Below are 12920 nucleotides of genomic sequence, written 5' to 3'. Positions count from 1 at the left end.
ATCACACCATGTAATTCCCCAAGTTGGATGTGCTACAGTATCTTTAATAAGCTCAAAGAGTCAGGGCCTTATTTTTACTATTCAACTAAAAGAGGTAGTACCAAGACCTTCAGCTGATGTATAGAGGCCTAGTTCCATTGACTTCAATGAAGCGAGGTCATTTTATATTAGTTGTCCCACAATGTACAAATATGTGCAGAAGCAAATCAGATATTTAAAAAATAATAATCCCAGACCTAGACCTATGACCAGCTGGGAGGATTTACAAAAGTGCCTGGTTCTGCTAGACAAAACACTAAGGCTCTCCTGATGTCAAAGGTATGGAATCGCTCTTCTTCCCTGCTCATATGTGGCTTTGGATGAAATACTGGCAAATAAGTTGTCTGGTTGATGTGGAAAGAAAAAAACACCTTTGGGATGAACTTTGGATGAGGACATAGGTAAACTGCGTCCTTAAAAGGGATCGTGTATGGAGGCCACAACATTAATGCCTGCAGCTCCCCATCTCTTCTGGCAGAGGCAATAGCCACCAAAAATTTCACCTTCATTGACAGATGCAGCAGACAGCAGGTAGCCAACGGTTCAATCTGGGAACCGATAAGTCTTGACAATACTGAGTGTTGATCCCATGGGGAAACTGAGTCTTGCACCAGTGGGTATAATTTAACAAAGCCTTTAAAAAACCTTATGGACTGGACAAAATAGAGCGACTGTCCATTTTAGGGTAGAATGCTGAAGTAGCTGCCAGATGTACCTTGATTGAATGAACTGCTAAACCTTGATGTTTCAAGTATATAAGTAGTCCAGAATATGTTTAACTGAAGAACTGATCAGTGACACTGTCCTGGTAAGACCATATGGAAAAAATGTTTCCATTTAGATAAGTAAGTAGCTCTTGTAGAAGGCTTTTTACTATTTAGCAGGATCTCTTGACCAACTTTTGATCAGGTTTACTCTCTAGTGTCTAGCCACGGAGCATCCATGCAGTTAAGTGAAGGGATTGTAGGCTTGGGTGGATTATGCGATCATGATCCTGAGAGATTAGGTTCAAGTCTACTGGAAGTGAAATTGGAAGTTTCACTGACAGTTCCAGGAAAGTGGAGAACCAGTGGAGAACCATGCTGGGGCTATAAGTCTGACTTTGGCACGGTCCTGTCTTATGTTTAGTAATACCCTGTGAATATGCTGATCTGGGAGAAAACATAGAGGAGCCTACTTGACCACATCAGTAAAAAGGCATCTACTATAGAACCTTGGCTGTGACTCCCTAGGGAGCAGAATTGCTGACACTTTTTGTTGGACTTTGTCCCAAAACAGGTCAACTTGGGGAAACCCCACCACTGGAATATGTATCTAGCCACATCTGGGCGAACAAACAACTCATAAATGATCTGCTCAGGTGGTCTGCTAGGTCATTCTGTAACCTGGCAAGTAAGATGCTTCTAGATCAGTGGTTCCCAAACTTGTTCCGCCGCTTGTGCAGGGAAAGCCTGTGGCGGGCCGGGCTGGTTTGTTTACCTGCTGCGTCCACAGGTTCGGCCGACAGTGGCTCCCAGTGGCCGCGGTTCGCTGCTCCAGGCCAATGGAAGCTTCTGGAAGTGGCGTACGCCGAGGGACGTACTGGCCGCAGCTTTCTGCAGCTCCTATTGGCCTGGAGCAGCGAACTGCGGCCACTGGGAGTCACGATTGGCCGCACCTGCGGATGCAGCAGGTAAACAAACCGGCCTGGCCCGGCACGGCTTTCCCTGCACAAGCGGTGGAACAAGTTTGGGAACCACTGTTCTAGCTCTATCATGCTGGCATTGAAGAGCTCCCAGAGTACAGTCCTGCTTGTTGAGGTGAAACATTGCCACCATGTTGTCTGTGAAGACTAATAGGCTGCTTCCCCTCATCAGCGATAGAAATAATTGGCACACCAGTCTGACAGCTTTCAGTTCTCTGACACTGATGTGCAAAGCTAAGTCCTTTGAGGATCACAGACCCTGCATCTGTAGAGAACCCAGGTGGGCTCTCTAACCATGGTGGGGCTGATCTAGTCAGGGGCGGGGCCCGGTGCCAAGAGCCTGACAATGGGCAGAGTGATGCCATCATTGCTGGTTTGGCCCTGGGTGGGACCGAGGCCTCCCTGTCCAAGAAGCAGCCAACTGAGTATCGGTGTTTGAGTCGCTGGTGGACAGGGCAGTGGTGCTGAGGGATCAGACTCCTGTAAGGAAAGAGACACAGGTACCAAGAGACAGATTTCTTGCCGCTGCAAACTCCTCTGGAGTAGTCGGCCCTGAGATGGTCTCTTGTCTTGGTGCTGAAGAAGTTGATGGTGTCACTTACAGCACTGGTCTCAACAGTGCTCGTTGTGGCACTGGAGCTGACTGAGCCAATTTAGGCACTGATTTGGAGTAATGCCTAGGTTTCAGGTGCACTCTCCGTGACTCCTTCTTGCTCCTCTTACCAGACTTAGAGACTGAAGAGCTTGCCCTAGTCGGGCTTCTATGGAAGTTTTGTATTTCTTCCTCAGTACAGGCAAGGGATAATGGTGCCAGGATTATGCTAAAGCTGGAGGTGCGCTTCTCACTGAAGTTGCACCTCTTGGCACCGAGTCAGACAGGGATGACTCCAGTGGTAGCCTAAGTGCTGCCTCCATCAGCAGGAATTTCAGCCTCACCTCCCTATCCTTCTTCACTCTAGGCTTGAACTCCCTGCAAATCTGGCACTGGTCCTTTGTGTGAGCTTCCCCCAAGCACTTCAGGCAGCTATTGTGCAAGAAGTGCATGTGGGCAGTGGTCACTACCGAGTCCTTCCCCTGCATTTGGATATCTTGGGACTCGCTAAGCAACATTTCCAAGAGCGCCCTTCCCATATACATTGATTAGGTTGGGAGAGGTCTGATAGTTGCCCCCTGGAAAGAGACCTCTGCTAAAAAGATAAGGTAGCATTTCTTTTCTTCAGTCAAAAAGGCAACCTCCACAGCTGCAGAGCTTTCTTTGGGCAACTACTAAAAGGCTCATTTTGATTGAATCAGGCATACTTCTGGATCAATACCTGCGTTAGCAAACGGAGGCAACCTGGACCATTTTCACTGTCAGGATTCGCTGCACTAGCTCATATGATCGTATGTACAAAAAATTACTCAACTATATGTTAATGGATGCAATCTGATAGCTCAACTAAATCAAGAGCATTGCCTCCTCTGTTCTCAGGTGGGAGAACTTTCAAATAAACCAAATGCTGAAAAAAACATCAAACCATTCCCACAAATATTTATGACAAAAAACCCAAAACACATTGTACAATTACCTTCACAGAAATAGCTAGTAAAGCCATTTGTATATCCCCAACTTTTTTTTTTTATTTATGGACAGCAAATGGTGACTATGAACAACTTGGTTTTTCTAGAGGCCACAATTTTGTTTAATCAACTTTCTGCTTTCATTTTGGTCTACTTTTCATGGTGTGATCACTACCGAAAGGTATCACTGAATGTCTTGTTATTATGCGTGGAAGCTTGCAGTGATACCTATAGTTAAAGTTGCCTTGCACTTTCCAAAATAAGGGCTTGTCTAATGTGATGACATTTACTGGCAGTACTATGCTGGTATAATATAGTTCTGCTGGTAAATTTCCCCAAGTACACAATCCCTAAGTCCCTGTGTTCATTTGCTTATAACTTTGCCTAACTTGAACAATTTTGGCTGACATTTTTCTTGGGCCAGATGTCTGCCTCAGTGTATTTATTTCCTTTGAAAGTTTCAGCAAAAATGGTTCAGTTGTTTCTGAGAACGTTAAGGGTAAAAATGGTGTTTTGCCAAGGTTAATTCTTACATTCATCATGTTGAGAAGCTTCATATTTTGGAGCAAATGTGAAATTTGGTGGAGTTGTTTCCCCTTTCAACAGAGACACCTTTTGTTGTCCCCCATGAAAGTGCAACCATATTACAGCCAAGTGAGAAGCCAATGAAAATTGTCATTTGCACATGCTCAATAGAGTGTTGTTAGAGGCTGGCATCTCAATTCAGTCTGCTTCACCCTCACACAGTGCCCTGAGCATGCTGCAGGCCAGAGCTCAACAGAACATTCCCTGCAATTGCTCCTGCCAGCCTGGCAGCTGGAGTCCATTGTGGCAAAGGAGACTAGAACTGATAGCAGGTGCCCCCCAAAGCTCCTGTAGATGGAGGTGGTTAATTTTTCCCAGGTTGGCATAAAGAGAATTCAAGGAGACTTTAAGTGATCTGTTCAATAACTGTTTCAGGACAGTTAATGGCAGCAAGGGAAGAAGGGACAGAAGTAGTAGAGTCTGTTGCATAGATGCTGAATCCCTGAGATAGGGTGGGAGAAATTAAATTATTCATGTTTATATTGCTTTTTTAGACATCTCTCTTTGACCTAGTAACCAGGAAGTTCCTTTTGTCATGTTCAGCTGGTCAAAACCGGACAAAAGGTTATTTAATTGCAGTCTAAAGTAGGAGCTCCCCACTAGCATGCTCAAACCCATGGCTGGCTAACTGCCTCCTTTTCCTTGCAAGTATTCTTTTAATCTCTGATCAAACTCTTCCTGAATATCTGATCTCTTCAGAAAGGCATTAGAATAAACTGCACCACAACTGGTCCCTGTGAACATGTATTAATTGTCTTTTATGCAGTAAAGAAGAGAGGCTTAATTTGTACACTCAGATATTGCTCAGTGCAGCCATCATTCCAATGACCTTTTACAAACACTTTACAATGCAGGGTTTAAAACACAACAAGCCCTAATTAGTGTTGAAATAACTGTGTTAGCACTGCCCTATGCCAGTCTGTGGTGTCACTATATGCTAAATCAAGGGACACATTTTCCTTCTATTCTTCATTAGTAGTTTAAAGCTAGGAGGTGGGAAAAGGCTGATCCATATTCAAGAAGAGAGGAGGGGGTGGGGAACAATAACAAATTGGTATCTCTTTTGAGAATTGCCCCACAGGCCAAGCATTTTTATGTTCTTAATCATTATTAAATGACTTAACATGACACACAGAGCCTGGCAAATGATTGCATCCTGACATGAGAACGAATTACAAATGAAATGAAAGATCAAGCTGTATTAGAGGACTGCCTCTGGGAAATGAAAATCTTTAATTCTCTTTTATTATTGACATTTATTTGGCTGCCATGAATAACAACACAGCAAAGAGATTCAGCTATGCTTGTGCACTGAATAGTTTATCCCAGGGCTCAAAACTGCCTTAACATTTATCATGTTTGCTTTTGTAGCTGACACCACTGCATACCCTCTCTATCCATCTTGCATTTATCATGCATAGAAAGTGCATTCTCTAATTTAAGTTCGTTTTCATAGGGAACAAACAGCTAAGATTAGCAAGTGTCAGTTCTCAAATAAGCTCCCAGTTGGAAAAATATCAAAGAATGGATTAATGGATTTGTTAACAACTCCAGTTTAAAGAATAAAATAAATACACAGTGAAAATTAAATAAGAGCACAGGAGGGTTACATGTAAGATTTAGGTTTACCACCATTATTACTAACTCATGTATAAAAACATTTTTACTACTATTTTTTCAGCCAACCGTACAAAGCTCAAGTGGAGCATCTCCATATGGACCATTCAAATATTGCAGTGATTTTCTGGAAGCAAAGCTGTCATGCTTGCAAGACAAGACAGACATATCCAACTCTGAACCCGTGTTGTTTGAAAGCCATTTGTGGCTAACAAATTATGGGAAGAAAATCTAAAAAACAGAAATAATTTAGATTTCTCCTAAGAACAAATTGTAAGGTAGTGACATATTTACTTGGAGCCCAATCCTGAAGTCCTAGCCTCACAGGATGCACTCCGCACCTAACAGAACCAGACCCTTAATTAATACCTTACCTTGTGCAGGAATTAATGACTAAAACGGCTTGCAACAGCACATGGCAGTAATTGTATTATTTAATCTAGGAATTATAGGTGGACAAATTAAAGCGCCTGCTCAAAGGCAGGCAGTCATGTTTGTAATGCTTAAATCTGTGTGTCACATATCATTATTTCAAACAGCAGAAGCCACTCATATCCCAGCTAAGAACACCTTTTTTCCACTTATTCCTTTGAGAATGGAAGAGCAGACAGCTGAGAAAAGCTAGAAGTGAGACTTTCTGTTCAAATCAAAAAAGCCTGGAAATTCACTTCGTGCTGGATTTCACTTCCTCATTTTCACAAATGCTTAAATGTACTCTACTGTTGCTGCAGCTGTTCCCAACAAGTATAGTGTGTTCTTATTTGCAGCAAAGATGGCTTTGCAGATAAAATCTGAAGTCATAAAAAGCAGAGTAAAACCAATTGGAGAAATATTTTAGATCTATGTTATAAAAATAACTTAAGATATCCATAACTAAGTTGTTGAACTTTCCTGTGAAATATTAACTTCTGATGTTTAGGACATTTAAGGAGTTAAAAACATGAGAAACGTTTATTAAGATAAAATCAGGGAAAGACAAGTACTTTGAATACAATTTCACAGTTATTATTTGTAAAACTAATACATGATTTAACGCGTATGTATTCTGTATAACAATACAGCTTTAAAAAGGTACCTGTAGCCATTATAGTGTCATCTTTCCCTTGGGTGAAGACTACAATTCGTTGCCTTTTAGGGTTCACCTTTGGCAGGGCTTGTGCCTTCTGGGCTATCTCTTTAATATCTTCAGTCTATTAATAGCAAGGGAGAAAAAATTCTTGTAACCAGCATAGCAGAGCAGTGAAAGATTAAGACTTTATTAGCAGATCAAAGATTTATCCTCTTATGACTAGATAATAAAATAGACTTTATTGTGTGTTGAGAAAGATTTTTAAGAGGAAGAATACTTCGTTCTCTTAAAGGTTTATGTAGTACCAAGAGGCCATTGGCTATAATCTTGGAAGTGATACTGGAGCTATACCAATAGCCACAATGCAGAGCCTAATGAAAGAATTACACAGCATTTCCTAACTGGCAATTTCGATTGATTTTCCGTGCTTTGGCTAAATTCTAACCTTATTCCCCATAAAATTAAAAATAAAATGAGAAAGAGAATAACTCAGAAAATCTCAGGGCTTGATTCTCTTCCCATATATAGAGGGTTTACACTGCTTTAACAGCACTGATTCAATGGAATTACTGCTGATTTACAACAGTGTAATTCAAGAAGAATCAGGCCCTTGCTGTTTCTCTGAACACTTCCGAGGGACTACAAATTTCCACACCATATTGTATATATGTAGAAACATAGAAATTGCCAAATTGAATCAGACTAGTGGTCCATCCACTCCAGTATCCTATCTCTGATAGTGGCCAGTATAAGATGCTTCATTTAGATGCAAGACACCCAGTAACTGACACTTATGGAATGACCAGCCTTTAGGAATCCTTCCTAATCCCATCTGTTGGTGATTGTGCAATGGTCTGAAGCACAAGCGTTTCTATTCCTATTTTTAAAAATCTTACCTAATGTAAATGTTCTCATTATCCATATAAAGGTCTAATCATTTTTTTTTAATGCTACAGTACTGAGCTTTTGGTCTCAAATATATTCTACATCAATGAATTCCACAAGTTAGTGTGTTAAAAGTATTTCCTTTCTTCAGTTACAAAATATGCTACCTTTCAATTCAATTTGAGAATGCCCCTTTGCATCTAAATTGTAAGAGCATGAATAACAAAATGAACATGCTTTCTCTGTGCCATTTGCTATGTCCCTTCTTATTTATATCTAGGTGTGCAAGGATTAAATTTCTATCGATAAATGTCAATTTCATTATACACATACAAACCAATTAAAAGATATTGCCATTAATAATAATAGAAATTTACAGGTAGGCAAAGTAAGAAAAATGCTGCTTGAGAACTTATTAGAGTTTGATTTAAGGATATGTACTATACTGTACAGTATATTTATTATAAAATCATGAATGGTGTGGAGAAAGTGAATAAGGAAGTGTTATTTACTCCTTCACGTAACTCAAGAACCAGGGATCACCCAATAAATAAATAGGCAGCAGGTTTAAAACAAACAAAAGGAAGTACTTCTTCACACAATGCACAGTCAACCTGTGGAACTCATTGACAGAGGATGTTGTGAAGGTCAAAAGTATAACGGGCTTCAGAAAAGAATCCTGCCAAAACCTATTTATATCCTCTCTAAGCTAAACAGTCTCAGTCTTTCCTATCTGCCTTTATACGAAAGTGACTGGAACTGAACTCAGCAAGTCTGCGAGGGTGGACTGTTTGTTAATGTAATATCATCATAATATTTTCAGAATAATTTTCTGCCCCGTTCTTTATTCTAACTTTTATTTATTTATTTTAAACCACCACTATATATTGAGCAGAGGTTTTCATAGAGCTGTCCACATTGGCTCCTCAAGACTTTTACTTGAGTGGTTACAGTTAATTTAGAATCCAGCAATGTACGAGTATTTCAAATTATACCTTCCTATGTTCATTATCTTGTATGTCAAAAGTGAATTTAATTTCACTTAGCTTTGTTAGATCCCTCAAAGTTGTCCATATCCTCATAGACTTTGAGGCCAGAAGGGATCATCATGATCATGTAGTCTGACTTTGTGCACATCACAGGCCACAGCACCTCACCCACCCACTCCTGTAACAGACCCCTACCCTCTGGCTGAGTTACTGACATCCTCAAACCATGGTTTAAAGACCCCAAGTTACAGAGACTCCACCATTTACACTAATTTTATGCCAATCCGACCCAGGGAAAAATTCCTTCCTGACCCCAAATATGGCAATCAGTTAGACCCTGAGCAGTTGGATAAGACCCAGTAGGCAAACACCTGGGAAAGAATTCTCGGTAGTAACTCAGAGCCCTTCCCATCTAGTGTCCCATCATAAGAGATTGGAAATATTTGCTGCTTGCAGTCACAGATCAGCTACATGACATTGTAGGCTGTCTCATCATACCACCCCCTCCATAAACTTATCAAGCTCAGTCTTGAAGCCAGTTAGGTATTTTGCCCCTACTGCTCCCCTTGGAAGGCTGTTCCAGAACTTCACTCTTCTGATGGTTAGAAACTAATTTCGACCCTAAACTTGTTGATGGCCAATTTATATCCATTTGCTTGTGTCCACAATGGTGCTTAACTTAAATAACTCCTCTCCCTCCCCGGTATTTATCCCTGATTTATTTATAGAGAGAAATCATCTCTCCTGTCAACCTTCCTGTTAGGCTAAACAAGACAAGTCTCTCTAGCACTGGGTAGCCTTTAGGCCAGATTTTGCTACTCATACTGGGGGTGGGGGAGGAGGGAGAGCAGGAGAGGTAGTTTCCATTCCGTTTTACCATTTATGGTAAGTGTCTAAGACATGCCTACATGACCATGTAATTGTCTCAGTTTATGCAGGTTTTATCATGTGTCTTGTCCTGGCTTTCTAATTCAGAACTAACTTCCTAGATGATTGTAGTGGGCATAATTGAGACCAGGATCGTAACTAAAATTATTACTACATACTTGTCAACTGCATTATTTTGGTCAGGGCTACCCTGCATTTTTGAAATTTAGTTCCAGATGTTTACAGTCCCTGACAATGTCACAGGAAGGTCACACAGTGCCATCCTGAGTGGGTGGGAGGTCTCTGGCTGCCTTTGCTCCCCAAACTCCTTACCATAGCTGCTCTGCTGTCTGCTGGAGTATCCAAAAATGATCCAGGGCAGAAAGCATATGAGGCAGTAAGAAGGCAACCAGACAAGCAGTAGCTGCTTCTGCCCTGCCCATATAGTGCCAGCTCCTCTTAATGTATAAAAGATAAATATGGAGAGAGAGAAAAGATGTGGTGGTTGGTCTCCCCAGATGGGAGGACAGATGCAGGGTGACATACATGGACACTGGGAGAAGGGAACACAGAGACTGGAAGATAGCCTTCCCTACCAGAAAGACAAACGGAAGGAGTCCCACATCTCTCCTGGTTGAGGGGAGGAGGACAGAAAGGCCACATTGCACTATTCTCCAGGAAAAGAAGGATGAGATGAACCATGAAGATGCCAGAGAAGGAACTGGGCCTTCTCTTCTTCTGTAAAGATGCTATAGTACCTCTCCTTAAGAAGATAACTGCAAGTGGTGAATAGGAGATGTTGGGGGCTAGAGAATAGCAGGCCTACATTGGTTGAGACAAGTATCCAGGCTACTAGATGTTTTAATCTAAATCCTGAACCTTTAGAGGCCATGAAGAGAGCCATGAAGGAGGAGAGACTAAAGCATCAGAGAGCTCAAGGAAAATAAGGCTAGAAAAGAGGCTATTAGATTTAACTAGGAGGTGGTCCCTAGTGATAATCGTTAGAGAGCTCATAGTAAAGAGAATGAAGGAATCAGAGAATTTGAAGACATTTGGAGTAAACTAACTTGCTCAGACTTCAGAGTCAAAGGAAACGAGAATGATGGGCTATAGTTTGAGAAAATGGTGTGATCAAGAGAGGATTTCTTCAGGGTGAGGGATTACAAGGGTGTCCTTGAAATCAGAGAGGAAAGACCCAAGGGAAAAAAAGATTAATTGAGGATGAAGGTAAAGGAGGAAATGAAAGACAGTAAGATAAAGCACAAGTTTTCAAGTAGATTTAACTATATGGGGAAGTAGGAGTAATAAGCTGTCTTTGAGTTACACAGAAACAAAAAAACATTGTACAAAAGTCAGAATTTCAAACCAGGGTAATTTAGTGTCCTGTAACTGTTCCTGCAACCTTTGAATAAAATTGGACATTATCTTTTACCTTGTGAATAAATCAGTTAATTTTCAGGCCAAACTAATCTTCCATACCAAAGTCATTGGGAATGACAAAGGGAACTAAAATGGGGCCTTATCACAGAAGATGGTTATAATCTTAATGTGGGAAAGTCCTTCACCTCTCCACAGTCTAGCTTCGTCTGACCATTACGCACTGTTATATTCTGAAGTGCGGTTGTGGTGTTTTGTGTCACGTGGTTCAGTGAAGTGAAAGACAAATGACAAGTAAGGGCTTCAGCTGTGGCATGTCTTTCAAGTCCCTGTAAGATGCTACCTTCCCTCAAGTTTGAATAAGTAATTTCTATTCAGCAAAATTATTCCATACATATTATTTTGAAATACCTGTAGCAAAGATTATTTCCTACTTTTATTCGTAACTTGCATTGGATTATATTTGAATTCTTATCCAGGGCACTGTTCTGAATCCCTTACTCCCTTACATATATGAGTGAGTGCAAACATATCATTGCTTTATGGTCCCAAAGTATCTAAAAGAGTGTCATAAATGCACATGATGCCTCGAAATGCTGGATTTTACATTTGGATTTGGCTCTGATTTAGCTACGAAGATATAAAAATCACACAGGGGCAGGCAGCTCCCTATTGAATAAAGCATCTGAGGAGGCTCACAGGCTGCATTTACTCTATCAAGTAGAACATATTGCACTTCAGAAACATATGTCATGTATGCTGAATAACAGGTACATAGAGTTGAAACCTCCCACAGTTGGTCAAACAAAACCTCCAATTCTTTATCTCTGAATATATGTACATTAAATATAATGGGACTAGTTCAGACCTGGCTTAAACAGGCTTAAATCCTTGAAATTAATGGAGTTGTGCCCACAAACATCAAGGCTGAATTTGGTCCAATACATCTAAAGTAATGGTTTGGGATTTTTTTGGAAGTCTGCAGTATTCTGGGAGACCAACAGTTTTGTGTGGAGGCGCTACTAGCCCCTAATACACATAGTCATGAGGGGGATGGCCCTTATAAATGGTCCAGCCCACCTGTGACATAACTAATCTGATTAATCAAGTAGAAAGACTGAAGCAAGTCATGACTAAATCAGGACTCTGGGAAGGAAAACAGAGGTTTGTGATCAGTCACTGGGGCAACTGCAGGCCAGAGCTGCAGGGGGAAAGAGCCACCTGCTGTGGTCCCCAGGGAAGGGAGTTGTGGCTCTCTTTGTTTTGCTGGGGATGAAGCATTGACTTCAGAGGGAGCACACACTACTCATTTAGCAGTGCACTTGGCAAAAAATTCATGCAGTAAGCAGGTATTGATGTGCCACTGGAGGAAGCCATACATTAGAGGTTAAGTTCCACCTACAATTAATATAGCTGAATGTGGGGCAGGAGATAAAGGCAGGAAATGGTGGCCTTAGAATGCAGTGCTGGATGAAAACTCACTGATATTTCCTTCAAGTGAGACAGAAGACCATCTAACTCGATAAACTGGAGCTGGAGTACATCCAAAGAGTCCTTCAAATGTGATCTTTCTTAGCAGCATTTTTGTGATTTTTTTATACAACTAAAGATTTTCCCCTATCTCTGGCACAAAGCAACAAGTTATTTCTATGTAAAAGTATAACTTTATTGAAAATGACTAAATTGTGTTTTCTCTTTCTTTAAACCTGGTCCTTTAAAATCTTTACAGACATATGGAATTGAATATATATTTATAGAAGCATTTTGTCTAATACAAGTCCTAAAAGTATAAAGCGGCTTTAATAATTTGCAGCTAGAAATGCAGTAGATATGAAAAACTCTAGTTATAACTAATTTTCAATGCTAAATCACGCTTGTGAAACTTTTAGATAAAGTATCTTAATTTTAAGTTCTTAGCAGGACTGTCATTTAAATCAAGTACTCAACCATATGTGGGAGCAAAATCAAAAAAGGTAAGGCACAAAATGAGTTACGCCTAGCAAGGGACATGAAATAAGAAGAGGTTTTTAAATACATTAAGAGCAAGAGAAAAACAAATCACAGGGTAGGTTCTCTACTTAGTGGGGAAAGAGTGCTAAGAACTGATGACATCAAGAAAGCTGCGGTGCTTAGTGCATATTTTGTTTCAGTCTTCACTAAAAAGGTTAATTAATATTAACAACAAGGGGGAAAGAATGCAAGCCAAAAAAGGGAAAGAACAGGTTAAATAATATTTAGATAAGTTAGA

The 12920-nt window shown here is 40.6% G+C and overlaps 1 protein-coding gene across 4 annotated transcripts in view; it reads right to left on the bottom strand.

Annotated features, from left to right (window-relative positions):
• The window catches only part of ADK (adenosine kinase), a 565528-nt gene that overhangs the window by 72121 nt on the left and 480487 nt on the right, over positions 1 to 12920 (bottom strand). For all 4 annotated transcript variants that reach the window (XM_048858483.2, XM_048858492.2, XM_048858488.2 and 1 more), the window contains one exon: positions 6561 to 6675. In XM_048858483.2, coding sequence (XP_048714440.1) covers positions 6561 to 6675 — 115 coding nt within the window. The remainder of the gene's footprint in view (positions 1 to 6560; positions 6676 to 12920) is intronic.

The sequence above is a fragment of the Caretta caretta genome, chromosome 7 (assembly GCF_965140235.1).
Source record: "Caretta caretta isolate rCarCar2 chromosome 7, rCarCar1.hap1, whole genome shotgun sequence".
Taxonomy (NCBI): Eukaryota; Metazoa; Chordata; order Testudines; family Cheloniidae; genus Caretta; species Caretta caretta.
The sequence above is the reverse complement of the archived record's forward strand: the minus strand, read 5'-3'. Positions and strand labels throughout refer to the sequence as shown.